This window comes from Arvicanthis niloticus, chromosome 1 (assembly GCF_011762505.2).
Source record: "Arvicanthis niloticus isolate mArvNil1 chromosome 1, mArvNil1.pat.X, whole genome shotgun sequence".
In the NCBI taxonomy this organism is placed as follows: Eukaryota; Metazoa; Chordata; class Mammalia; order Rodentia; family Muridae; genus Arvicanthis; species Arvicanthis niloticus.
In genome coordinates, this window is record NC_047658.1 from 3,413,673 (window position 1) to 3,441,444 (window position 27,772).

General features: G+C 48.3%; 1 protein-coding gene across 1 annotated transcript; it reads left to right on the plus strand.

Moving 5' to 3' along the window:
- The first annotated feature begins 1,812 nt into the window (after positions 1-1,812).
- Positions 1,813-26,252, plus strand: Ceacam20 (CEA cell adhesion molecule 20). Its single transcript, XM_034518450.2, has 12 exons — positions 1,813-2,007; positions 4,871-4,957; positions 7,100-7,378; positions 10,619-10,900; positions 12,888-13,166; positions 14,356-14,634; positions 18,199-18,316; positions 18,542-18,630; positions 20,790-20,851; positions 21,177-21,218; positions 22,148-22,258; positions 25,306-26,252. Exons 1-12 carry the CDS (start codon positions 1,956-1,958, stop codon positions 25,357-25,359), a joined length of 1,734 nt encoding a protein of 577 aa, XP_034374341.1. The 5' UTR covers positions 1,813-1,955; the 3' UTR covers positions 25,360-26,252.
- The last annotated feature ends 1,520 nt before the right edge of the window (positions 26,253-27,772 follow it).

The window sequence follows — 27,772 nt, forward strand, 5'->3', positions numbered from 1 at the left end:
TTTCTTTCTTTCTTTCTTTCTTTCTTTCTTTCTTTCTTTTTTAAAAGGGAACTTGAAGGGAGAGAAGCTTATTTCTGCTTATGGCTCAGGAGATAGTCCCCTCGTGGCAGGAAAATGTACACGGGGCGTGGAGGTGGGAGCTTGCTGAACTGCTTTTCCTGGCATCTCTGTGGGCCAAGGAGCAGAGTTTGCTTAGAACACAGAAGCCTCACCTCTGTGGTCCTATGTCGACTAGCTACGCATGCACCATGGCTGGAAGGTCCCAGGACCTTCCAAAACAGTGCTACCATTTCAGAACTGAGTGTCCAAACATACAAGCCTGTAGGGAACACTTCACAGATGATGACACCTGGTAAGAATTCTACTGCAGCTGGGCAGTGGTGACACACACCTTTAATCCCAGCACTTGGGAGACAGAGGCAAGTGGATTTCTGAGTTTGCGACCAGCCTGGTCTACAGAGTGAGTTCCAGGACAGCCAGGGCTACACAGAGAAACCCTGTCTTGAAAAACAAACAAACAAACAAACAAACAAATTATTAGAGTATGCTAAAAAAAAGAATTCTACCACTGAGTTTAAATCCTGACCTCTCAATAATAATAATTAGTAATAATAATTTTTTTGAGACAGAGTTTCTCTGTGTAGCCCTGGCTGTCCTGGAACTTACTCTGTAGACCAGGCTGGCCTCGAACTCAGAAATCCACCTGCCTCTGCCTCCCAAGTGCTGGGATTAAAGGCGTGTGTCACCACTGCCCAGCAATAATAATAATTAATAATAACAACAATTATTATTTTAGTTTTGTGTGTGCATGTTTATGTGTGTACAGTGTGTTTGTACAGATGTGTGTGAGTGCAGGTGTCACAGTGTGTGTGATGGTCCTGAGACAACCTCAAGTATCTATTCTTGCTTTCCACGTCATTGAAAGTGAGGTTTCTCCTTCTTTGCTGCTGTATACACCAGGCTAACTTGTCCTTTAGTTCTAGGAAGTCTGTTGACTCAGTTTCTTTTCTTTTTTTTCTTTCTTTCTTTCTTTCTTTTTTTTTTTTTTTTTTTTTTTTTTTTTTGATTTTTCGAGACAGGGTTTCTCTGTCCTGGCACTGTAGCCCTGGCTGTCCTGGCACTCACTCTGTAGACCAGGCTGGCCTCAAACTTAGAAATCCGCCTGCCTCTGCCTCCCAAGTGCTGGGATTAAAGGCGTGCGCCACCACCAGACACAGATTTCCAGGAACTGAACTTACAGATGGTTATAAACCACCATGTAGTTGCTGGGAATTGAACCCAGGTCCTCTGAAAAAGCAGCCAGTGATCTTGACCACTGAGCCATCTCTCCAGCTCCTAGTTTTTATTTCTGAGACAAGAAAAGGAAAAGAAAAGTCCCACTATGTAAACCAAGCTGGCCTCGAACTCCTGACTCTCCTGCCCCACAAGTGCTGGCATAACAGGTGTGTCCTACCTCGCTGATTCATGTCTTCTTTTACACCAAAGACTTTTATGCTCCTTCCCATATCCCCAGAGGACTCCACTTCCAGGAAGGTTACTTGCCCTCTCAGTCACCTGACCACAGCCTTCTTTTATGACCAGGATCCACCCAGCCCCACATGCGTGCTCACTCATTTAATTAATATTTTGTGGCTGCTCACAGCTAGCTTGGCAACCGGCCTAGCTTTCCTAAGTTCAGAGTAACTGGCTTTCATTGTCTTTATTAGTGTTGCCGTGGGCCCTAACAGTCTCAGTTCCTGGTCCTTGAGGTTCCAGGGATACAGGACAGTACCTGGGGGGGTGGGGTGGTTTAGGGCAGAGGTGGGGACAAAGTTCCTTCTCTGCTCCCAGCACTGCTGGCCTCCAGCACTGCTGGTCCCATATTCTGGCAGCTGCCCACACTGTGCACTGTGTGACAGGCTGTGTGTGCCAGCCAGGAGAGTGTGCCCGGCACACTGAGGCTGAGGCCAGGACTCATGGGGCCTGCTGGCTTCCACGGCCGCTCGTGGACAGCGATCCTCCTCCCAGGTGAGTCTGTCCTACAGACAAACTTTGCTGCATGGTTGAGTGGCTAGAGGTGTGTGTGTGTGTGTGTGTCTGTGTGTCTGTGTGTCTGTGTGTCTGTGTGTGTGTCTCTCTGTGTGTCTGTGTGTGTGTCTCTGTGTCTGTGTGTAAAAGAGAAATACAGAGAGACAAAGCAGAAATAAACCAGACATAAAAGACATTAAGAAGAAGAAACAAAAATGAAAAAAAAAAAAAAAGACCAGAGAGAAATTATCTTTCTCTTGAATAAATGATAAGGGAGAGAGGAAAGATAGTGAAGGAGGAAAAGGAGGAGGAGGAGGAAGATAAGGAGGAAGAGGAGGAGGAGGAAGAAGAGGAGGAGGAGGAAGAAAGAGAGAAGATAGGGAGAGTAAAAGGGAAGAGAGGAGCAGAAAGGGAGAGAGAGAGAGGAGGGAGGGAGGAGGAAAGGGAAGGATGGAGGAAGGGAAGGAGATAGGAGAGGAGGGAGAAAAAGAAGGGGAGGGAGAGAGGAGGTAAGAGAGGGAGAAACAGAGGGCATGGGAGGGAAGGAGACAGAGACAGAGGTAGTGGAGTTTGTACCAGAGGAAAAACCAGGGAGAGACTGAGATAGATGAGGGGGCGAGGGAGACAGAGGACAAAGAGACGGGAAGAAAACTGGAAAAAAAAAAAAAAAAAACAGAAAGAGAAGAGAATGAGGTGGGGTTGGGGAAAGGAAGGACCCTGATAGACAGATGAATGGGTGTGAGTAGGCCGGACTGTGCCATCCCTGTGGTCCACACGTCCCCGTGAGGTGGATGTGAAGACCACAGCTAATGAGCATCCAAGATGAAAGGGGCGGCAGAGATGGCTCTGGAGTTACGAGCATTTGTGCAGCTTTGGAGACCTGAGTTCCTGGTCCCAGCATGGTGTAACAAGCCAGACATGGGTTCCTGCAAGCCTGTTACCTCAGCAGTGTGGGGTACACATGGAAGGGTCTTGTGGTTCTTTGGCTGCCAAAAAAAGTGACCTCCAGATTCAGGGAGAGACCTTGCCTCAAAGAAATAAGGTAGGCCGGGCAGTGGTGGTGCACGCCTTTAATCCCAGCACTTGGGAGGCAGAGGCAGGCGGATTTCTGAGTTCGAGGCCAGCCTGGTCTACAGAGTGAGTTCCAGGATAGCCAGGGCTACACAGAGAAACCCTGTCTCAAAAACAAAAAAAAAAAAAAAAAAAAAAAAAACAAAACAAACAAACAAAAAAAAAACAAAAAAAACAAAACAACAACAACAACAACAACCAAACCAACCAACCAACCAAAATAAATAAATAAATAAATAAATAAATAAATAAATAAATAAATAAATAAAAGAAATAAGGTAGAGGGGAGGGGGTAGATAGGTGGTGACGTTTGGTCTCTGTGCACGCACACGCACAGGCATGCAATGTGTGTGTGTGTGCATACACCATCCATGCACACATGCATTCACTTGCACACACATGTTGGGGGTTACTAGAGTAGTTTGGTACAACAAAGCACTTGAAGGTTAAGGGATATTTTTGTGATTTTTGAGATGGGTTCGCCACAGAGATAAGGGCTCAGCTCAGTCTTGCTGTGTGACCCCGAGTCTGATGTGCCCCTCTGGGTCAGAGCTTCACGGCTGATGTGAAGAAGGCTGGACAGACTCCAGGTCCTCCTGAGAGGCTAAGTTATTGGTTGCGTGTTCAATTGTCACTGTGAAGTTTGATTACTTCCAATGGGCACCAAAGTCAGGTCAAGAGAAGGAAGCAGGACAGGCTGGGGACTTTCTCTAGAGGAAGTTCTTTCCCATCCAGGCAGGTTGGTGACAAGGTCCACTTTTCATTCATTCACCCCTGTGGCTTCCTTTAGTCCTTAGGGACTTAAGTGAGACTGGATCTATCCTTACTCCCAATGACAAGAGGGGCAACTGAGACTCAGAGAGAGAGAGAGAGAGAGAGAGAGAGAGAGAGAGAGAGAGAGAGAGAAGCACATCACTAGGCCAACTGGGTAACAAAGCTGGGATGGGAGCCCTCTGGACCTGTGGCTCTGACCTGTAAGTACCTTGGAGACAGAGTGGTACAGAAATGAAAAGGGCCAGTACATCATGTGACTAAGTGCTAATGAGGGGTTACTGTGCTTGTGTCTTTTTGTTTTTTAAGATTTATTTATTGTGTGAGTACACTGTTGCTGTCTTCAGACACACCAGAAGAGGGCACTGGATCTTATTACAGATGATTGTGAGCCACCATGTGGTTGCTGGAAATTGAACTCAGGTTCTCTGGAAGAGCAGTCAGTGCTGAGCCATCTTTCCAGCCCCGTGTTTGTGTTTTTAAGAATCAAACCTAGGGTGTTGTGGGTGCTAAGAAAATGTTCCACTACCTAGTCATGGCCCCAGCCCCTCTCTGGGGGGATTCTAGGCAGGGGCTCTACCACTGAGCAACACCCCCAGCCCTTCATTGGGGGTGTAAATATATATGTTTTATATGTGTTTACATGTGTGTTTTTGAAAACACAGGATTTCCATGTGTAGCCCTGGCTGTCCTGGAACTCACTCTGCAGACCAGGCTGGCCTTGAACTCACAGAGATCCTCCTGCCTCTGCCTCCTGAGAGCTGGGATTAAAGGCGTGCCGTCATTGCTAGGCTTTGTTTTTGTTGTTGTTTTGTTTTTTGTTTTTGTTTTTGTTTTTTTCAGACAGAAGCTTATATGGGTGTCAGGCTGGCTTCAAATATGTGATCCTCCTGCATCTGACCCCTGAATCCTGGGATTCCAGGTCAGCACTGCTGTGTGTGATCTTCCCCACTTGCAAAGACTACAGCTAGCCACATTATTTCATCTCCTTCCCTCATTGTCTCTTTTCTCTTTCCTTCAGCCTCACTTCTGATCACATGGAGCCCCCCAGCTGCTGCCCGCTTCACTGGCCAGGCTGATCCGCTTAGCAACACCCAGATGGAGAGAGGTATGGTGTCTTTGGGCTCTCTGCCCAGACGCCCCTGATTCATGGCACATTGAGTGATTTGTTAGCAGAGACTGAGGTCACCATCCATGTGTCTGTCTCCACAGAGTGTAGTAGTGAGGGTTTCTATTGCCTTGACAAAACTAGCTAGCATGATTAACCCCTTGTTAACTTGACACATGCACACATCACTATTTGACTAGAACCTTTCCTTTTTCATTTGTCCCCAATAGTAAGTCTAACAGTGTAAAGGTCAATGTCAGACTTCTGGGCCTCATGACCTCCTAGGCTCCGGAGGGCTTGGCACAGCACACATAGCACATGTCCTGGGCTCAGGCCAGCTCCACCCCGTGGCTCTTACTGTACTTGGCAGTCATCCCATGGTACTGGCAGTTGCCAAGCCTCAAGTGCTCTCTATAATGTCATCATACCTTTGAAACCAGCACCACCAGGGTCAGCACCAGCTGACCAAGTTCAGCTGCCAGCATGAGATGCAGCCTCAGACTCCTCCAGACAACAGATTCAGTGTTCTTACCATAAGGAAACACTTCCCAGAAAATTTTACCTCAACAATGCTGGTCTCTTCTTAATGACAGCACATTCCTTAGCCTTGGCTGATCAGCAATCATTGTCCCAGCAAAGCAAAGGTTTCTCATTTGGGGTTCTTAATTCGAAACATGGAGTGACCCCGATAGTTTTCCCTGTGAGACTTCACTGGTCCTCAGTCAGACTTACAGTCTTCACTATTCTCAGAATCATCTAAGTTCCGCCACTGGTTACTAAGTTCTGAGCTCTCAATGGTGTTTCTATCTCAAGTTCCAGTCTTTCTACAATTCTCCACCAAAACATGGTCAGGTTTGTCACAGCAATATCCCAAGACCGGCACTAATTCCTGTCTTAGTTTGGGTTTCTATGGCTGTGATAGAACACCATGACCCCAAGAGCCCCAGAGAGTGCCTCACTCACTCACTGTTCTACTGCTCTGAAGAGAAACCATGACTAACTCTTATAGGAAAATAGTAATAATAAAGATTTATTTATTTATTTTTATTTTATTTTATTTTATTTTATTTTTTGAGATAGAGTTTCTCTGTGTAGCTCTGGTTGTCCTGGGTTCATTTTATAGACCAGGTTGGCACCAAACTCGGAGATCTACCTGCCTCTGCCTTCTGAGTGCTGGGATCAAAGGTGTGCGCCACCACATCCGGTTAAAACAAAGCATTTACTTGGGGCTTGCTTATGTGTGTGTGTGTCCACCTGTGGTGTCCAGAAGAGAGCATCAGAGCCCCTGGTGCTGGAGCTCCAGGTGGTTGTGAGCTGCCCAGTGTGGGTGCTGGGAATTGAACTCAGGTCCTCTGCAAGGGCAGCAGGTACTCCTAACCACTCAGTTATCTCTCCAGCCTCGGTTACTTTCCTTGTGACCATACTAATTGAAGGAAGGAAGAACTTATTTTAGTTCATGATGTAGGGAGATCCAGCCCATTGAGGCGAGAAGAGCAGAAGGCAGGAGTGTCAGGAGGCAGCTGCTACTCACACCTTGGTAGAGCAGAGACAGTCTTGCAAGAGAGGCCAAGCTATAACCCTTAAAATTACTCTCCCAGGGATTCGCCTCCACCCACCCAATCCCACAACCTCTCAGCTAGCACCAGCAGCTGAGGGCCAGGATCTATGGGAGATATCCTGATGACCCCATCATGTCCCACACCGTGTGTACCACTTACACAGCCCCATTGGATAATGCATGGAAATTGGAAGGAGGATGCAAAAGTTTACACCTGGGGTAGAGAGATGGGTCAGCGTTAATAGCACTTGCTACTCTTGCAGAGGACAGTTCCCCGCACAGCTGCTATTAACTTCTGCTCCACAGTAATCCAGCGCCCTCTCCTGGCCTTCACAGGTATTGCATACATATGTGCTTATACTCACACAGAAAACTACATATGAAAAATAACTTTTTAATAAAAGTATACATATACTTCAAGCACACTGGGTTTACATTGGACATGTAGTACTGATCTCAGTCCATCTCCAGGATGTCTTTTTGGCCATTCTGGTCCTTTCCAGTCTCATCGGATCCTTTTGTGACTGTCTTGTTCTTCTGTGTTCCTGCATGCCGCCATGACCTTTTGCTCTCGCTCTCTGCAGCTCCACTGGCCAAGCCCACCCTCACAGTCAGTCAGAGAACTGTCACAGAGCAGAGGGAAAAGGCAGTCTTCTCCTGTAGGACTAATGCTGTTAATGTCACCATCCACTGGGTCTCCAACAACTCTTCACTCCTGTTGAATGAGCGGATGAAGCTGTCTGCAGATAACAAGACCCTCACCATCCTCCTTGTCCAGCGGGAGGACTCAGGGTCTTACCTGTGTGAAGTACAGCACGGCTTTGAGGTGCAGAAAAGTGACATCGTCCCGCTGGTGGTAAACTGTGAGTCTTCCAGGTTCCCTTACATGTCGTGTGTAGGACCCTTGTTCTGGAGGGTGTCCCACGACGATCTCCAGACTGGGGACAGGGTGAGAGCAGGGAGGGCTCACTACAGTCTCCACACTGCCTCCGGCCTGCGTTTCCGCTATCTGTAGATCTCCATCCCGGCCTGATGGGGAGGCCAAAGGACACAGAGTGCGAGTGGGAGGGGAGATTGCCTGCCTCTGCCGCTGCCTCTGGTGCCCTGTCACTGACCAGTCTCTCCCAGGTGTTGCCCCTGTCTCTTCGTGGTCTCTCCCAAGTGTTGCCCCTGTCTCTCCATGCTGAACTGATCCAGGCCCGGGCTGGGCTGATAAGGAGCCGGCTAGCTGGCAAGGAGGCAGCCTGGTGTCCAGGTTCCGGGAGAGCCGGCGGGTTCTGAAGTGTTACAGCTCTTTGTTGAGCCGGGAAGTGCTGGCTAGGTAGCAGGGAAAGAGGGTAGATCCCTTGCCCAGTGTTAACAGCTCTGGAGCCGGCTAGCTGACGAAGAGGGGAGGGTCCATGGCAGAAGCTCTCTGACAACAGGATGATTCTTGCGTGCTCTTTACTTCTCAATTAAGCTCAATATATACAGTTTGTGGTGGGTGAAGGTTTTAGCAGCAGGTAACCTCATTGGCTTAGTCTGAGGTTTTGGGGATGCCTCATATGCATCTGAGGAGAGCCTGAGGCACCATTCCTACGTGACCCAATGGTCGAGATGGTTGATGGTCATAGACCTCTCAACCTCTCTGTGGGAGGGGCTGTGAAGGGTGGAAGCTGAGAGAGCTGGGGGGCCAGGAACAGAGCTGAACTCCTGCCGTCCCAAAGGGTTTCCGGGGTTCAGAAGCTCGTTCGACCAGACGCCTGGTTGTCTCTCAGCTCAGCACCCCACAGTCGTGGACACCTGCTTCCCTAGCACTGTGTTGTCTCAGGCTGTAAAATACTGGCCCAGAAAGGATTTACAGAATGAAAGTGGAATCAAGGATTAGAGTCCTTGTCTAGCACAAATGAGCAATGGACTTGATCCCAAGCAAACCCCATACAAAAGAACAAGTGCAGGCTTCAAAGAGGGAACTGATATTCACATCAGGATTCAATCTGAAATAGCCAGTGTAGTGAATTAGAACCTGAGTTTTTAAAGAACACATCTATAATAAACCTACCTCCATCAGATCCCACCTCCATCAGATCCCCACCTCCATCAGATCCCCACCTCCATCAGATCCCCACCTCCATCAGATCCCACCTCCATCAGATCCCCACCTCCATCAGATCCCACCTCCATCAGATCCCACCTCCATCAGATCCCCACCTCCATCAGATCCCCACCTCCATCAGATCCCCACCTCCATCAGATCCCCACCTCCATCAGATCCCACCTCCATCAGATCCCCACCTCCATCAGATCCCACCTCCATCAGATCCCCACCTCCATCAGATCCCACCTCCATCAGATCCCGCCTCCATCAGATCCCACTGAAGACCCCCAAACTCGGGAGACCCTTCCTCAAGTCTCAGAAAATCACGACCACCCAAAGATCACAAGACACCATACCTGGATGCAATCAGCAGAGGTTTATTAGGAAAGAAAGCTGGCAGCCAGTGGTCAAACTGCACACTCGCGCAGGAGTAGAGTTTGACCCCGCCAGCCAGTCTGAGGAGGGTTTTAAAGGGAAAAACCACAAACCAAGGGAGTGGGAAGGGGGTGAGGGGTTGTCAAGGATACAAAACATAAAAATAGTGGTACATTTCAGAGGTACTCACCCTAAATGATTAGAGTCATGTGTAAATCACTCTGCACACTCATTCTTCTCAAAAATGTAGTCTTACCATGTCACTGTGCCCCACACTGTCATTACCAACTATTTCAGGTTAAATATTTCTCACTTCCTCCAGTCACAGCCCCACCTAGATGGCTTGTATTTTTTTATGGTCAGGAATGTGTCTTCCTGCTTTGGGCTTTTCCCACCCACAGGTGGGCCTGCTGCCTGAGGCTTGAGGAATGTAATCCAGCAAGTGTCCTCTGATTCAGGGATAATGTCCTCCACCCAGAATGTGCCTCGGGGCAGTGAAGGCCTGAAATCTTATTTTCAGTTCCGCGTTCTGGAACCTGCACTTTTTCTGCTCAGGTCTAAGGCAAAAAAAGTCTACACATATTTCATATAATGGCCTTTGTAATTTTTCACTCTACACCACCTCCATCAGGTCCCACCTTTATCAGATCCCACCTTTATCAGATCCCACCTTTATCAGATCCCACCTTTATCAGATCCCACCTCCATCAGATCCCACCTCTATCAGATCCCACCTCCATCAGGTCCCACCTTTATCAGACCCCACCTTTATCAGATCCCACCTTCATCAGATCCCTCCTTTATCAGATCCCACCTTTATCAGATCCCCACCTCCATCAGATCCCACCTCCATCAGATCCCACCTCCATCAGATCTCACCTCCATCAGATCCCACCTCCATCAGATCCCACCTCCATCAGATCCCACCTTTATCAGATCCCACCTTTATCAGATCCCCACCTCCATCAAATCCCCACCTTTATCAGATCCCATCTTTATCAGATCCCACCTTTATCAGATCCCCACCTCCATCAGATCCCACCTCCATCAGATCCCACCTCTATCAGATCCCACCTCCATCAGGTCCCACCTTTATCAGATCCCACCTTTATCAGATCCCCACCTCCATCAGATCCCACCTCCATCAGATCCCACCTCCATCAGATCTCACCTCCATCAGATCCCACCTCCATCAGATCCCACCTCCATCAGATCCCACCTTTATCAGATCCCACCTTTATCAGATCCCCACCTCCATCAAATCCCCACCTTTATCAGATCCCATCTTTATCAGATCCCACCTTTATCAGATCCCCACCTCCATCAGATCCCACCTCCATCAGATCCCACCTCTATCAGATCCCACCTCCATCAGGTCCCACCTTTATCAGATCCCACCTTTATCAGATCCCCACCTCCATCAGATCCCACCTCCATCAGATCCCACCTCCATCAGATCCCACTTCCATCAGATCGCCACCTCCATTAGATCCCCACCTTCATCAGATCCCCACCTTCATCAGATCCCCACCTTCATCAGACCCATACCCCTTGTAACTGAATAGAGAAGAAAGCTGTGCCTACAGTATCCCCCAGAAGTGATCTGCCACTCTTTCTAAGACCTCTGCCATGCTTGTTCCCACCCTCTCAGATGGTCCTGACCCTGTGTCAATCAAGCTGGATTCAGGAGTAGCCACTGGGGATGTGGTAGAGGTGATGGAAGGCCACACCGTGAAGTTCTGGGTGGAAACACAGTCTTACCCTGTCCCTGCCTATACCTGGTATCCCCCCACTGACTCGATCCAGCCCTCCACCACAGGAACACTCATCATCCATGCTGTGTCCAGAGAACACGAGGGCATGTACAGGTGCCTGGTGTCCAACACTGTCACCAAATTGTCCCGCCTAGGTGTTATCAAAGTCCAAGTGCTTGGTGAGTGTCATTTCCTGGTTTATCTTTTGCTTCTTTAAGGAATCGAAAGCTGAGGTTTTACGTGGGACCAGAAGCTTAGTCTGGGATTTTAGGGAAACTCTTTGACTACCTGGGTGGATATGGAGTCTTGTTTTAAAGAAACAGTCAGTGGTAATTTTCACACTCTCTAGTAAAAGCTGAAACTCCAGTCCCACCTTAGTATTTGAGGAGGAACCATGTGACAGGTGTCAGGGCACGGCTCTTATCTCAGGGAAGGACACAACTCCAGCTTGGCACACATTCAAGACCTTCTTACCTCTCCGTGGGTACCCATGGTTTGATTGATTCTTTGGATAGGAAGGAGTTGTGTGTCTATATAGGTAAACTAACACAACTCACATTCCATATACATTAGTAGACTGATTATAAGCATGGGCCACCCTCACACATACAACAGGCACATACAACTTATATACAACACAACACATACACATAACCTCAGGCATATGACAGTCATAGAAGACACAAATACATATAACACACACATACTCAATACAAAATACAGAGCAAGCATATCAAAGACATACACTGAGCCATACCACTGAGCCATCTCTCCACCCAAATTAAAACAAACAAACAAATAAACAAACAAGCAACCCAAATAACCTTCACGGCTACATAGTGAGTTCAAGGCTAGTATGTGTAACTTAGTGAGGCTGTTTTCCACAATACCACTGAGTTCAATGCTCCTTGGTAGAGTGCCTATTTACAGTCCCCCAGTGAGGGGCTGGGTGCATGGCTCAGTGGTAGAGCCCCTGCCTAGAATCTCTAGTGAGGGGCTGGGGGCGTGGCTCAGTGGTAGAGCCCCTGCCTAGAATCCCCCAGTGAGGGGCTGGGGGCGTGGCTCAGTGGTAGAGTCCCTGCCTAGAATCCCCCAGTGAGGGGCTGGGGGCGTGGCTCAGTGGTAGAGCCCCTGCCTAGAATCCCCCAGTGAGGGGCTGGGGGCGTGGCTCAGTGGTAGAGCCCCTGCCTAGAATCCCCCAGTGAGGGGCTGGGGGCGTGGCTCAGTGGAAAAGCATTTGTTTAGAATGTAGGAGTCTCTAGGTCAAGTCCCTGATACCACAAAACAAGTAGCAAAAAAATATATAAACCCAGGCAACATACATATGCATACCACACGTATAGCATTCTCCCACAAAACATGTAAGGAACATTCAGTATGTACCATAATTTATGCAATATCACAGATGTGAAACACATACTCAGATACAAGATGTGTGTGTGCCTATGTAAAATGGAGTGCGTGTGCATTTTGCCCACACAATTCAGTCATAATGCACACACAACACAACACATAGAGCAGGCATAAAACCAGCAGTTCCCGTAAATATACCCCAATTCCACAAACTTTCCTCCCACACAAAACACATAACATTCTTGTACTATTGTCACGTATACCTACTCATCCACAAAAGCCACCTGTGTTCCACACACAAGCTCTGTGGTCCAGTCCTCCACACATGCATGCTCACACGCACGCTCACACACATGCACACATGCACACACGCACACACGCGCACACGCACACACGCGCACACACACACACGCTCACACACGAATGCACACACATGCATGCACACACGCACGCACACACGCATACTCACACACATGCACACACGCATGCACACACACGCACACACACATGCATGTACACACACACACACACACGCAAGCACGCACGCATGCATGCATACATGCATGCACACATGCATGCTCACACATGCCTCGGGGAAAACTCAGGGTTGTTTTTGCTGGTTTGACACATGGTTTCACTATATAGCCTAGCTGACCTGTAACTTGCTATGCAGATCAGGCTGGCCTTGAACTCACAAACTCACAGAGAAGTGCCTGCCTCCCAAGTGCTGGGATTAAAGGCCTGCACCGTCCTGGCAGTGTAGGAGTCTTAGGAATCCTTTGATCCTGAACCTGTATCTCCATGTGTTTCCAGAAAATGTGACTGCACCATATATTGAGTTACCAACCTTGGCCCTTGTGGAGAACGCCACCTCTGTGACGCTGACCTGCAAAACCAGCCACCAGAGGGTTGGTGTCCATTGGTATCTGAAGGGTCAGCCACTCAGGCCTAGTGAGCACCTGACACTGTCATCTGAAAACAGAACCCTGACCATCCACAGCCTTCAGAGAGATGATACTGGGCCCTATGAATGTGAGGTGTGGAACTGGGGTAGCCAGGCACGCAGTGACCCCTTGAATCTCACCATCAACTGTGAGTGGCGGGGGTCTGGGTCTCTGCCTCCTCCCTCCCTCCCTCCCTCCCTCCCTTCCTCCCTCCCTCCTTCCCTCCCCCCTCCCTCTTTTCCCTATACCTGCCTCTTTAAGGAGTCAATTCTTTCTGGATGCAGTGGTACACACTATAATCTCAGCACATGGGAGGCTGAGATAGAAGTTGAAATTTGAGGTCAGCAATGATCTGAAAAGGCAAACACATAAAAGTAACAAAAAAGAAAAAAGAGAAGAAAGAGAAAGGAAGAGAAAAGAGAAAGCCATACCTTTTAAGTGGTCAGCTGTTCATCCAGTAGTTCTCACCCTGTACGTTTCCAGCCCTTTGGCCACCTTCTATCTCCAAAAATTTACATTACAATTCATAACAGTAGCAAAATTACTGTTATGAAGTAGCAACAAAATAATTTTCCGGTGGTGGTGGTGGTAGTGGGGTCACCACAACATGAAGAACTGTAAGGGTTGCAGCACTGAGAAGGTTGAGAACCACTGAACTTTGAACCCTTTTGCATGCATCTGGGGCCCGGACAGAGCTGTCTCGGGCATTCTGCAACTTGTAGTGTAGCAGATAGACCCTAAAGAGATTAACAAGGGCCATCATGGTGGCTCAGGGTGCAGAGGTGCTTGCCCCAAAGCCTGACGACTTGAGTTCAATCCTCAGGACCCACAGAGTGGAAGGAGAGAACCAGCTCCTGCAAGTCATCCTCCACATGAATGTCATGTCACACACATTTTCCTCCTCACAGAGACAAGAGGTACAGGCTGATAAAATAGATAAGGGAGACCACTGCACCGGCCCCCACACACCCATATGTGAACACATGTGTATCCAAAATTTCAAACAAAGGTCAAAGCTGGGTGTGGTGGCATATGCCTACCCAGCACTCTGGAAGCAGAGGCAGGTAGATTTCTCTTGAGTTCGAGGCCGGCCTGGTCTACAGAGTGAGTTCCAGGATAGCCAGGGCTACACAGAGAAACCCTGTCTCAAAAACAAAGAAACAAACAACAAACAAACAAATGAAAAGAAATCCAAAAGTACCAAAATAAGGACAACAACGGCAGCAAAAATCCCCAAAGCAAAACACAAGCTAAAGAAACAAGAAAAGCAGAAAAGAAAAAAAAAATCTGGTAATTTTGCCTGTGGCATCGGAGGCTCATGATGTGTGACTTTGCAGATGGCCCCGACAGAGTGGACATCACCCAGGGGTCAGCGTCTGGAGTGGTCAGCACCGTTGAGGCAGTGCTCAACTCCAGCCTGACCCTGCACTGCTGGGCTGACTCCAAACCAGATGCCAGGTATCACTGGACCCACGAGCACTCCTCTGAGGTGGTTTCTGGGGAGCAGCTGAACATCGAGGCACTGAGGCAGGAGCATCAGGGCATTTACAGCTGTACAAGTTCCAATGACGTCACCGGCCTGGCCCGATCTGCCTCTGTCCTGGTCATGGTGGTGGGTGAGTTGCTTGATGTTCCTTTCATCTTGGAATCCACCTGGTTTTTCCCTATGTGGCTCTAGCCACCTGCCTCTCTTCTCTCATGGCCGGAAGTGTGACGGTGACTTGCTAGATTTCCAGTCCAGAGTCACAGAATCCCAGCACCTCACGCTCAGGCAGCCTGCACTCTCTACTGTGTGTTCCAGCAACTTCTCTGAGTTGTTTGAGTCTCGTCTTTCTTACCTGTAAATTGGTTTAGGCTGTTACTTAAAATGTTCTTTAATTAATTGGATGTGTGTCTGTGTGGGTATGTGCACATGAATGCACATGCCCTCAGCGGCCAGAAGAGGGTGGCAGACTGCCTGATGCTAGTGAGATACAGACAGTTGTGAGCTGCCAGACCTGGATACTGGGAGACTGAGGTTGAGATCTCTTCAAAAGCAGTGTGTGCCCTTAACCACTGAGTCATTCCTGCAGTCTCATGACAATACTTTTTTTTGTGACAGGTTCTCTCTGTCTGTAGCCCAGGCTGGCCCTAGACCTTTCCTTTCCTTCCTTTCCCTTCCCTTCCCTTCCCTTCCCTTCCCTTCCCTTCCCTTCCCTTCCCTTCCCTTCCCTTCCCTTCCCTTCCCTTCCCTTCCCTTCCCCTCTCCTTCCTTCCTTCCTTCCTTCCTTCCTTCCTTCCTTCCTTCCTTTCTTTCTTCCTTCCTTTTTTTTTGAGGCAGGGATGATTAAAGGTGTATACCACCATCCCTGACATATGACTTCCAACTTACTATCTTCCTGCCTCAGCCTCCTGAGCACCAAGAATACAGTCATGCATCCTTAGCCCTGTCTACAATGGCTGCATTCTAGAATTGCTTAGGGAGACAATGGATCTTGGATATTACCTGAAAAAAAAAAAAAAGGAGAGATTTGATGAAGCCAACAGTTAATATATTAATTACATTAATGTCATATAATATGCCTGGTAGAGAAACCTGGCCTGGGTTCTTTTAGTGTGTGTGTGTGTGTGTGTGTGTGTGTGTGTGTGTGTGTGTGCAGGTTCATGAGTTTGCAAGTGAATGTGCCCATGTGTGGAGGTCAGAGCTCAACCTCAGGTGTTGTTCTGCAAGGATCATCCACCTTATTCTTTTGAGACAGGGTCTCTCATTGTCCTGAAAGTAACCAAATATGCTCGGATAGCTTATCTGAGCCCTGGCTCTGCCTCCCCGGCTCCGAGATCATAAGCACATGCCACTAGGTTTTTTGTAATATGGGGTCTGAGGATTAAGTTCAGGTCCTTGTGCTGCGGAGGCAAACAGTTTGCTAACCAAACCAGTTCCACAGCTCATTCAGATCCTTTCATTAATCTGAAGATCAGATCCTTTAATTAATTAAATTAAATTATTTTATGTGTCCGGGTGTCTTAGTTACTGTTTTATTGCTATGAAGAGACACCATGACCAAGGCAACTCTTATAGAAAATGAAAGCACTCAGTTGGGGGCTTGCTTACAGTTTTGGAGGCGTGGTCCATTATCATCATGGCGGAGAGTGTGGAAATAGGCAGGCACGGTGCTGGAGAAGTCCAGTTGATCTGCAGGACTGGGCCCACCCCCAGTGACACACCTCCTCCAACAAGGCCACACCTTCTGCAATAAGACCTAATTCTTCCCCATGAGTACCACAAAGTGGGACCAAGTATTGAAATATATGAGCCTATATATGGTGGTCATTCTCACTTAAACCACCACAGTGAGTATTTGCCTACATACATGCATGTGTGCCACATGTATGCATGGTACCCACGGAGGTCAGAAGAGGACAGTGGATCTCCTGGAACTCCATTCATAGACGGTTGTGAGCCACCATGTAGGTGCTGAGAATTGAACTCAGGTCCTTTGGAAGAGCAGCCTGTGATCTTAATCACTGCACCATCTCTCTAGCCCCCTGTTTTGAGAACTTAACAGGAAAGTATAGTGTTGCTGTCTATCAGAGTTCAAATCCTGGCTCCAGCTCTTATTAGTTGTATCATTGAGAGCAATTTACTCAATCCTTCAGGGCCTCTGAATAATTGTCTATGCAAGGGTTTACACATGTTGTTATAGTTATTGAAGATTGACGAGCATTTGTAAAACTTATTGGCCTGTGCTTGATAGACTACATTTTCTATAAAAAGGTTGTGCCATATGCCTGAACTATGTGCTCTACCACTGAGCCACGCCCCCAGCCCCTCACTGGGGGATTCTAGGCAAGCACCCTACCACTGAGCCACGCCCCCAGCCCCTCACTGGGGGATTCTAGGCAGGGGCTCTACCACTGAGCCATGCCCCCAGCCCCTCACTGGGGAATTCTAGGCAAGCACCCTACCACTGAGCCACGCCCCCAGCCCCTCACTGGGGGATTCTAGGCAAGCACCCTACCACTGAGCCACGCCCCCAGCCCCTCACTGGGGGATTCTAGGCAGGGGCTCTACCACTGAGCCACGCCCCCAGCCCCTCACTGGGTGATTCTAGGCAGGGGCTCTACCACTGAGCCACGCCCCCAGCCCCTCACTGGGGGATTCTAGGCAGGGGCTCTACCACATCTTCCTTTCTATCACCATCGTCACCGTATCTTGTCATGTTCTATCACGTATGCCGAATGTTCTAGTAATGTCATTCATGATCCCATTGATCTCCTCACAGATCTATAGAGTTAGTGTATTGGTTACTTGTCTCATTTCTGCAACAGAATTCTGAGCAAAAGCGCCTCAATGGGCTGGAGAGCTGGCTCAGAAATTAAGAGCTCTGGCTTCTGTAATGGAGAACCTTTAGCACCTACATTGGAGGTTCACAACTGCCTTCAGCTTTGGCTACATGGAGATACAATGCTTTTGGCCTCTGAGGACACCTGCATTCATGTAAACACACACACACGCACACACACACGCACACGGAGACAGACAGAGATCGCAGAATTGTCTATCTTAACACTCAACAAATCAGGGCCATTTCCTCAAACCCCGAGCCATCATCCCTCTGTGAAAGGCTTAGACAGAAATGGATGGGCAAGCACCAGGTCATTGTGGAATCACCTGCTCCACTTCAGGCATGACGAGGTTCAGTCTCTTCTCATCCCTGCGGCATCCTCTACAGTGGGTACCACTTTCCTCATTGTCAATAAGAAAATTTGATTCTGGAGTGAATTTATCTGCTCAGAGTCACACTGCCCTAAAGAGTCAAGGGGCTTCACCTGAGGGACAGCCAAGTTTCTGTTATCAAAATCCTTTCCCTCACTCCATGCCTTGACCCATCCAAATAACTAGTTCTGCCAAACACATATTTACACACTGATCAATTCTTGGTCCATCAATTGAAGACAGTTGATGCACAGAGAGGTTGATTAGTGTGCCCAGTGTCACACATTTGGGGCATTTGAAAGCAAGCCAGTGTGCTCTGGGGAAAGATACCTCTTACCTCTCACTATCAGTTGCTGGGTCCTAGTGGCTGGAAAACAAGTTTTTCAAACAGTCAGTGAAGATAAAGTCAAAGAAATTCTGGAATGGGGCTGGGGATAGGAAGAGAGTGTGCCCGCTTAGTTTTGATTTTGCTCTCTTGGCCGAGGTCTCCAGCCATCCTCTATGTCTCCTGGAGCCATCGTTGGCATTGTTCTCGGGATCCTGGTTGCCATTGCTTTGGTGATAGGACTGGGCTACTTCCTCTACAGCACCAAGGACAGATGGTAATAAGTGAGGGATTTGGAGGGGCCGGCAGGGGCAAGGAGGCATGGCTGCTCGCCGTGGTGTTGAACGCTGTCTGTGCACCCTGGGAATTTAGGGTTTTTTTTGGGTCATTGCCCAAGAGCAGACAGGTAAGGGGATGGGGGAAGATGGGTAAGGAACACAACAGAGCCTATGGAAACAGGCCAGAACGTGCCCTGTGAGATTATGAGCGATGCGTGTTTCAGGACCTGCAGGAGATCAGCCAGTGACACGAATACCTCTAATACCATGCCACCCACCTCTGTGATGCAGAGCACCCCAGAGTCCAGACCCAGTAAGTGACTCCACAGTCTATGTTCTTCCACTGGGTGAGGGGCGGGGTAGGAGCTGCTATGGGAAGCCTGGGACTCTCCTCCTGGCTTAGTCCTAGGTCACTGTTGGGTCCCAGGGAAGCTTTGTCCTCCCTGAGATGCACCACTGTTCTCATTAATGCTCCCTCTCCTCTCCCCTTCATTTTCTCTCTCTTCTGTCTCTCCTCCCTCCCTCCCTTCCCCCCCTCTACCATTCTCCCCTCTCTCCACCCAGTCCAGTACCCAGCCTAGTGAATTCTAGACACGCTCTGAGCCTGTTCTTTTTTCAATCGTGTGTGTGTATTTCTTCTGTCCCAACCCCCCTCCTCTCTCTTTGAGACAAGATCTCACTGTGTACCCTGGCTGTCATGGAAGTCACCATGGTGGTCTCCCGTGAGGGTGCTGGGATTACAGGCATTTGACACCCTGGCCAGTTCCATTCTTAGTCCACTTCAACAGGATGCCTTGTTGCCCTCTATTGACGGATGTAGTCAATGAAAAGCAATTTGGGATATCTGCCATCTCTGAATCTAGGATTCTGGAAGGAGGAGCCCCAGAACTCAGAAGGCTCTTTAGAAATTTGTGTCTAGATGAGACCCATCTCTCTTCTCTTTCTTTTATTTCTTCTTTTTTTCTTTTATGGTGCTAGGATTGAAGGAACCTGGTGTTGCCGTAAACCTCCAACTTCAATAAGCCCATGCAAGGAAAATACAACTCAATTAATATGAATACAAGCTACATGCCTAGGTCAGCAGATCCACCACCACACCACTCCACTATTCCCCATATGAATTCCCTGCAGTTTGCAGTTTCTCTAGGACACATGCTTCTGCTCCATCTTCCTTCCAACTCTTCTTCTTCTGTCTTCCCCTCTCTTCTTCCTCTCCTCATCTCTTCTCTCTCCCTCTCCCCCCTCAAACTTCCAGCTCCACCTTTCCCTTCCACTGGCTCTAGCCTTTATTTTACAAGTTAAAATGGGGAGAAGGCTCACATGAAGTCACCTGCATATGTGATTCACTCCTCTTCTGAGATAGCCCCTCTTGGGGAAGCAGAAGTAGCATCAAAATACAAATACCAGGGCAACCCACAATATTCTGGGGCCTCAAACACTCTAGGCAAGCTATCTACAACTGAGTTATACCCCAGTCCTTCTATTAACCAAAAAATAGTTTTATGTTTTATATATATGTGTGTGTGTGTGTGTCTGTGTGTGTCTGTGTGTATGTGCACATGAGATGAAGAAGGTTCTAGAAGAGTCTAGAAGAGGGAATCAACTACCCTGGAGCCAGAACCAACTGACATGAGTGCTGGGTACCAAATTCTGGTTCTCTGAAAGAGCAGCAGCAAGTGCTTTTAATTTCTCATTTTTTTTTTACTTTTTTTTTTTTTTTTTCAAGACAATGTTTCTCTGTGTAGCCCTGGCTGTCCTGGAACTCACTCTGTAGACCAGGCTGGCCTTGAACTCAGAAATCCACTTGACTCTGCCTCCCCAGTTCGGGGATTAAAGGCGTGTGCCCACTATGCCTGGCTACCTTTTCATTTAAAAACAATTTACATTTTGTAAGATGGTGGTGGCGCACACCTTTAGTCCCAGCACTCAGGAGGCAGAGGCAGGTGGATCTTTGTGAGCTTCAGGCCAGCCTGGTCTACAAAGTAAGTTCCAGGACAGCCACGGATACACAGAGAAACCCTGTCTCAAAATAAATAAATAAATAAATAAATAAATAAATAAATAAATACAAAATAAAATGAAGCATTTAATTTTTCATCTTGAAACAGGGTCTTTCAAGATGTCCATGTAGCCTTGAACTTGGTGTGGTAGCCCAGAAAGGAATTAAACTGTAACCTTCCTGCCTCAGTCTCCAGAGTAGCTGAGATTACAAGCCAGTAGGTACATGCCTGGGTGCCAGCTCCATTTTACAGAGGAGAAACAGTTTCCTGAAGGGTGAGGAGTGAGGCCGTGGCAGGCCACCAGAGCTCAGGACGACGTCTTGGCTGCTCCTCTGTATCACTAAATGGTCTGTCTCACCTGAGGCATGATGGGAAGGAAGTCCTGAGGACCAGGGAATGTTCTGGAAACACAGTGCCTAGTACTCATATCTCACCCTAACTTTTGCTCTGGGATGTGGTTTGTTTTCTCTAGACAAACCAAAGCCTGTGCATGACAATACACCAAAGCCCGAAGGAGAGGCCAGAGGAAAAAAGGTGGGTGAGCTCCTTGGATACTCTCACTACTTCCACACTTTCTGTCTGATCCTTCGCCAGTCCAGTAGGATGTTTCTACCTTTTAGAATGAGAGGCTGCCATAGCCACTCACCCTTTTTCTATCTGTCTTTTCTCACCCTTTTTAATATATCTATATGTACAGGGTTGTGTACTGTTAGGGATTGAACCCAGCCTTAAGCATGCTAGCTACCTTTTACCACTGAGCCACGCCCCCAGCCCCTCACTGGGGGATTCTAGGCAGGGGCTCTACCACTGAGCCACGCCCCCAGCCTCTAAGACTTCTTTCCCACCCATTTTTCCCCAGATGCCGATACTGCCACCTGACTCCTCAGAGCAGTTCTATGAGGTAGGCTGGACCTGCTGCATCTAGTTAAAGAAACTGTGTAGGAAATGAGACTAGAGGATTTTATGATCATCAAGGCTGAGAGTTGATTCAGTCTAAACCTTTCTCACTGCAAGGCAGTTCTAGGGATGGGGAGATCACGGCCCCAGGCCACACAGGGATCCAGGCCACACAGGGATCCAGGCCACACAGGGATTCAGGCCACACAGGGATCCAGGCCACACAGGGATCCAGGCACACAGGGATCCAGGCACACAGGGATCCAGGCCACACAGGGATCCAGGCCACACAGGGATCCAGGCCACACAGGGATCCAGGCCACACAGGGATCCAGGCCACACAGGGATCCAGGCCACACAGGGATCCAGGCCACACAGGGATGGCTGCAGTGTTTCTCCTTCCAGCAGGCCTTGGGGCTGGATTGCAATGAAGTGGCACTGGCCGGGAACATGATGGCGGGAGGAAGTTAGGAGGGGAAGGTGCGGATCTAGGAGGAGATAATGACTGAAGGGGGAGGGGGAGGAGGGAAGAGGAGGGGGAGGGGGAAGAGGAGGGGGAGGAGGGAAGAGGAGGGGGAGAGAGAAAGAGGAAAGATTGAGAGAGGGAGGGAGTGATCGAGCATGTTATAGAGGAGCAGTGACTTGGGAGTTATAGCTGCTCCTCCACTTGGGGTTCTTCGTAGAACCCTGAACTGGGTGTGCTCTCTCCCTTTCCTTTTCAGACAGGTTCTGTCTCTCATGTAGCTCTGGCTGTCCTGGAACTCGCTATGGAGACCACCAGGCTGGCCTCAAACTCACAGAGATCTAACTGCCCTGGCTTCCCGAGTGCATGAGCCACTACTGCCTGGCTTCTCTGGGTCTGTGAGGTATAGGTTGACATCCCCTGGTCCATCTTGACTATGGGGCTCACTCGACTTCTTTACTCGCTTGCAGAAGAAGCCACCTTCCGCAGCTCCCGAGGGCGCCAGGAAGCCACTGCCCCAAATCCCGAAGCAGCCATTGGTTCCCCCAGTACCAGGCAAAACCGAAGAGTCAGATTATGAGGTATTCTGATGTCACGCCGTCTCTGGTAGAGACCTGTACCTTTTGTCCTCTGCTGTGGAGTCTGTAGGACAAATGCCCAACAGAGTTTTTTCTTTAAGAGCCTTCTCAGTTGTAGGGACTGAGAGGATGACCCTGTCCCAAGCCCCACACAAGAGCTGAGCGTGATGGCATGTGCTTCAATCCCATTGCTGGGCAGGTGAAGTCGCTGGGACCCTGGGGCTTGCTGGCCAGCCAGCCTTGCGGAACCACAGGCTCTAGGCCAGGGAGGCTGTCTCAAAAACAAAACAAAGTAACCACAGTGAAGCCAAAGCAAAACAAAACACTCAAGGTGGACAGTTCCTGAAGAACAACATCTGAGGTGGCCGCTAACTTCCACACATATGCATCCACACATGCACAAACATGCACGTACACCTACACAGGTACAAGTGTGTGCGAGTACACACGTGTTCAGATGTACACACATGCACTGCTCTCACAAAATTTATTTCAATTCCATTGAATTTCCTTTGTCATCAAGTTCATTTCCAAACCTGTCCACCCCATGTACCCCACCATTTCTGTTGAATCTTTCTCTTCCCCTCCCTCCCTCCCTCCCTCCCTCCCTCCCTCCCTCCCTCCCTCCCTCCTTCCCTCCCTCCCTCCCTCCTTCCCTCCCTCTGTTTTCTTCTCTCCCCTCTCCTCCTTCTATTTCTATGGTCTCTACATGTAGTTCACCCTGGCCTTGAACTCATAATCCTCCTGCCTCAGCCTACCCAATGCTAGATAGCACATGTGTGCCCACCACACTTAGCTTCTGTTTCTGTCTTTCCATTTCAGTTTATCCCAGATATTTTACTTTCCATCCCACTTAGGTTTTTTTATGTACATCTGTGTGCATGTATGCATGGTGCACATGTGTGCACATGTGCATGTGTGTGCATGTGTGTGCATGTGCGTGTGTGCATGTGTGTATACACATGTGCATGTGTGCATGTGTGTGCATGTGTGTCTGTGCACATGTGCGTGTGTGTGCATGTGTGTGCATGTGCGTGTGCATGTGTGTCTGTGTGCCCATTTGCATGTGTGTGCATGTGTGTCTGTCTGTGCACATGTGCGTGTGTGTGCATGTGTGTGCATGTGTCTGTGCATGTGTCTGTGCATGTGTCTGTGCACATGTGCGTGTGTGTGCGTGTGTGTGTTTCTGCTCAGTTGCTCCTTGTCACATCTCTTCCCCTTCCATTCTTTCTCTTCTCACTCACTTCACTTTCTCATTTCCTTGACCTTGCTTCACTGCTACAAGGTCTCACTCTGTAGCTCAGGCTATCCTGCTACTCTCTATATACATCAGGCTTGTGTAGAACTCATCCTGCCTTGGCCTTCCCAGCTCTAGGGTTGCAGACGTGCATCGCCATGGGCATGTAAGCTTCAGTATGTCTAATTTCAAGTGCTTTAGGAGAGAATCAGACTGGTTCATGCTATTGTGTGTCTTTTCTTCAGTTTGGTGAATTCTCCAGTCAGCCATGCCTTTCACAAATGGAACTTTTTTGTTTCTGTTATTGTTTTGAGGTAGGGTTTCTCTGTGTAGCACTGTCTATCCTGGAACTCAGTATGTAGACTAGGCTGACCTCAAACTCAGAGATCCACCTTCTTCTTCCTCTGCTGAGTGCTGAGATTAAAGGTATCTGTCATTGCCACCTGGCCACAAATGGACCTCTGAAATTTATTTCCATCAGAGGTTAAGATGGGGAGCCATGGAATTTCCCTTTATTTTTGGTTGTGAGCCTAGCCTTTAATGGCTGAGCCATCTCTCCAGCCCAAGAATTTTCCTTTATGTGGGGAGAAAAGCTCTTTCTGGAAACCTCCCATAGGAGACTTTCTCTCATCCATCTTTAGAGGAAGTGGAGCTTTGTGCTACTTCTTGTTGCAAGGAAGGCTGTCCAAGCGAGGGCTTGGACTTCCCAGGCTCTCTAATGTGTGGGCAAGAGAGTCTGTCTCGCCCACCCGAGATCTACTACATTCTGGAAGAATGGGAAGAGCGGCCTCGGTCAAGGGCATGGAGTGTGTCAAGTTGACGGATGTCAAGGCCCTGCTGGGGTGCTTTCTGTATCACTGTTCCCCAGTGGAATCACCACTGACTGTGCAGCTTGGGATAACACTCAACACCTCCCAGTCTCTGTGGCTCAGTAGGTCAGCAGGTCAGCATGATCCACATAAGCCTCCTGCAAGGCTGCAATGGAGGTGCTGGTGACCACTGAGGTTTCAAGTGGGGCGCCACTTGGGAAGGATCCATTTTCAAGCCTGTGTGGCCCTTGTTTCTCACTGATAGTCAAATGGCCTTCAACCTTTTCCTATGTGTCCCTCTCTGTGAGCAGCTTATAGCACTGACTCCCCCTCCCTCTCCCTCTCCCTTACCCTCTTCTTCTCCCTTTCCCTCTCTTTTTCTACCTCCCTCCCTCCCTCCCTCCCTTCCTCCCTCTCTCTGTCCCTCCCTCTCTTTCTCCCTCCCTCTCCTTGTTGTTGTTGGTTTTTTTTGTTTGTTTGTTTTTGAGACAGAGTTTCTCTGTGTAGCCCTTGTTGTCCTGGAACTCACTCTGTAGGTGAGTCTGAGTCTGTCCTCAAACTCAGAGATCCATCTGCTTCTGCCTCCTGAATGCTGGGATTAAAGGTATGCACTACCACCACCTAGCCTTCTTGTTTCGTTCAAAGCCAAATAGAAGCAAAAATATTATGGGACAGATTGCAGTATCTTTGCAATCACCTACATCTGGGGTCTTTGCCTCATTCATTAGATGCAAAATCAAGGTCTTTCCATCAGGGCTGGGAACTATATGATGGTGAGGAAGTGAGGGATTGTGGGGCCACCTTAGAGTCTGTCTGTCTGTCTGTCACAGTGGGCAGGGTCATAGGCCATTCCTAGAGATACTAGTATGACTGTAATGCAGTGAAAAAGGAGGGATATCTGAGGGTGGGGATAAAAAGCCCCAGGCTATTTTGCAGATGGTAAGTCCAGTAGACCAGAGTGTACACTTAATAGATGGAACTCACTCTCTCCCTTTGTTTAACAGAAATTGCTGAATCCAAACCATAGTCTTTACTGCAAGATCAACCCATCAGCCTGATGGATGCCAAGTTTCTTTTCCCAGAAGGTCGAGACATGCCATCCTGGGCGCCATCCTGGGCGCCATCCCGGGTGACTTACTGCAGGACCTTGATACCTGCATATTAGAATCCAGCCATTCCCTGCCACCTTTGTGGACTTCATGATGCCCTGGCTGGATCAGACTCTGGACAAACAGGTTTAACCAAATCTTAGCTTTTGGTTCAGGCTTCATTTACAGCAACAGAGCTGGGCTGGGGAGATGGCTCAATCAAGAAGATCACTTGCAGCAATTCCAAACGACACAGGTTCCCAGAACCCATGTATGGAAACTTACCTACTCTAACTCCAGCTTCCAGGGACCCAATACCCTCCTCCGGCCTCTGCAGAAACATGAATACATACAGATTTTAAAAAAATAAAGCAAATCTTTTTTTTTTTTTTTTTTTTTTTTTTTTTTTTTTTGAGACAGTGTTTTACTATGTAGCCCTGGCTGGCCTGGAACTTGCTATGTAGATCAGGATGGCCCTGAACTCATAGAGATCCCCCTGCCTTTGCTGGGGTTAAAGGCCTATGGCATCATACCCAGCTCAGTGTGATGAGAAAATCATCAGTCAAGTGGCTCACCTGACAAGCGTTGACTCTGGGCCCAGTCCCGAGCAGCATACATACAAAATGCAGCAAAGGGTCTGGGGAGGCTTCTCAGTGCTTGAGATGTACACAGCTCTTCAGCAGGACCCAAGTTCAGTTCCCAGAGCCCACGTCAGTGCCTCACAGCTTCCTGTTAACTCCAGCTCCTGAGTCTCACATGCATATGTACACACACATAAATAATACATGTGTACATGCACAAAAAAAACTTTCTTTAAAAAAAAAAGCAGTGGCAGGCTGCATAACAGAGAGATGGCTCAGCAGTTAAGAGTTTTGGCTGTTCTCCCAGAGTCCTGAGTTCAATTCCCAGCACCCACACGGAAGCTCACAACTGTCTGTAACTCCAGCTCCAGAGAATCTGGGACCCTCACACCAGTACACAGGCACATAAAAATAAAAATAAAAATAAAAATAAAAATAAAAATAAAAACAAACTATTTAAAAAACCAATGGTAACAGGTAATTCACCCCCCTCTTCTTTATAGTGTGTCTTAGTTAGATTTCTATTGCTGTAATAAAACACTACAACCACAAGCAACTTGGGGAGGGAAAGGTTCATTTAGCTTACATTTTGGAGTTCAGCATCCAGAGAAGTCAGGACAGGACATCTGTGTGTGTGTGTGTGTGTGTGTGTGTGTGTGTACGTGTGTGTGTGAGAGAGATGTGGTGGGGGAAAGAAGGGGGCAGGGAGACTGTACAGGACAGGATCTCCCCATGTGGGAAAGAAATATTACACTTTCACAGGTGCTGTGTTTTATAAAATGTGGTATGATGTGGCAGGGGGCAGTGCCTTAGTGGGTCGATGCTGATACATCCACCTGAGGTTACCAGCCACACCACAGGCATAGTATAAAAGGAAGATAATTTGGGACCTGGGAAGAGGTGTGGGTGATGGAATAGAGGCAGAGAAAGTAAGGGGACAAAGAAGAACAGAAAGAGAGTGAGAGAAAAAGAAGGGGAAAGAGGCTGGCCAGGGACACATGGGAAGAGAGAGGGATTGGAGAGAATAGGTGGAGAGAGGAAAGATGAAGAGGGAGAGGTAGACAGGGAAAGGGGGGTTAGAGAGGGGGAGGAGAAGGGGGGGCTAAGCAGTCCTTTTATATCTAGTTTCGCTTTTGTACCTGACTGTTGCTAGGTAACTGTGGGGGTGGAGCCTCAAGGAAATGCTAACAGTCCTCCATTTTGGTTTAATTAAAAAAATGAGAAACTAGAAAGAGGTAATAGTGAGGCAGGAATAGGGTTGTCATGATCTTTAGCTACTTTCTGCTGACTTTGGGGTGACAAGTTTGTCTGTGGAACCTATGAAAACTGGGATCAAGGTCAAGACCTGAGAGAGCTGGCTGTTTCATTGCTGTTTAGAGTTTGTGGAACCATCTGTGGGCAGGAGAGTATAGGCCCAATAGAAGTGTCTGTGAGAGTAGACCAGATCATCTGTGGGCTGTTTTTCTGGAACTGTCCTGGATGTATATTTTGAGTAAACAGCTGGACTTGGCAAGATGCTGAAACACATATAAATATTAGAGGCAGAAAATAAAGTTAAGTACTGTCTTAGATAGGGTTTTACTACTGTGAACAGATACCATGACCAAGGCAACATTTAATTAGGGCTGGCTTACAGGTTCAGGGGTTCAGTCCATTATCATCAAAGCAAGAAAATGGCAGCATCCAGGTAGGCATGGTACAGGAGGAGTTGAGAGTTCTACCTCTTCATCTGAAGGCTGCTAGCAGAATACTAGCTTCCAGGCAGCTAGGATGAGGGTATTAAAGCCCACACCCACAGTGAC

Excerpts from the sequence above, each read along its gene's own strand:
- Ceacam20 (XM_034518450.2), top strand. The coding sequence starts at position 1,956 with ATGGGGCCTGCTGGCTTCCACGGCCGCTCGTGGACAGCGATCCTCCTC. Across the intron at positions 7,379-10,618 it reads CGTCCCGCTGGTGGTAAACT|ATGGTCCTGACCCTGTGTCA; the intron begins GTGAGTCTTCCA and ends CCACCCTCTCAG. Across the intron at positions 13,167-14,355 it reads CTTGAATCTCACCATCAACT|ATGGCCCCGACAGAGTGGAC; the intron begins GTGAGTGGCGGG and ends GTGACTTTGCAG.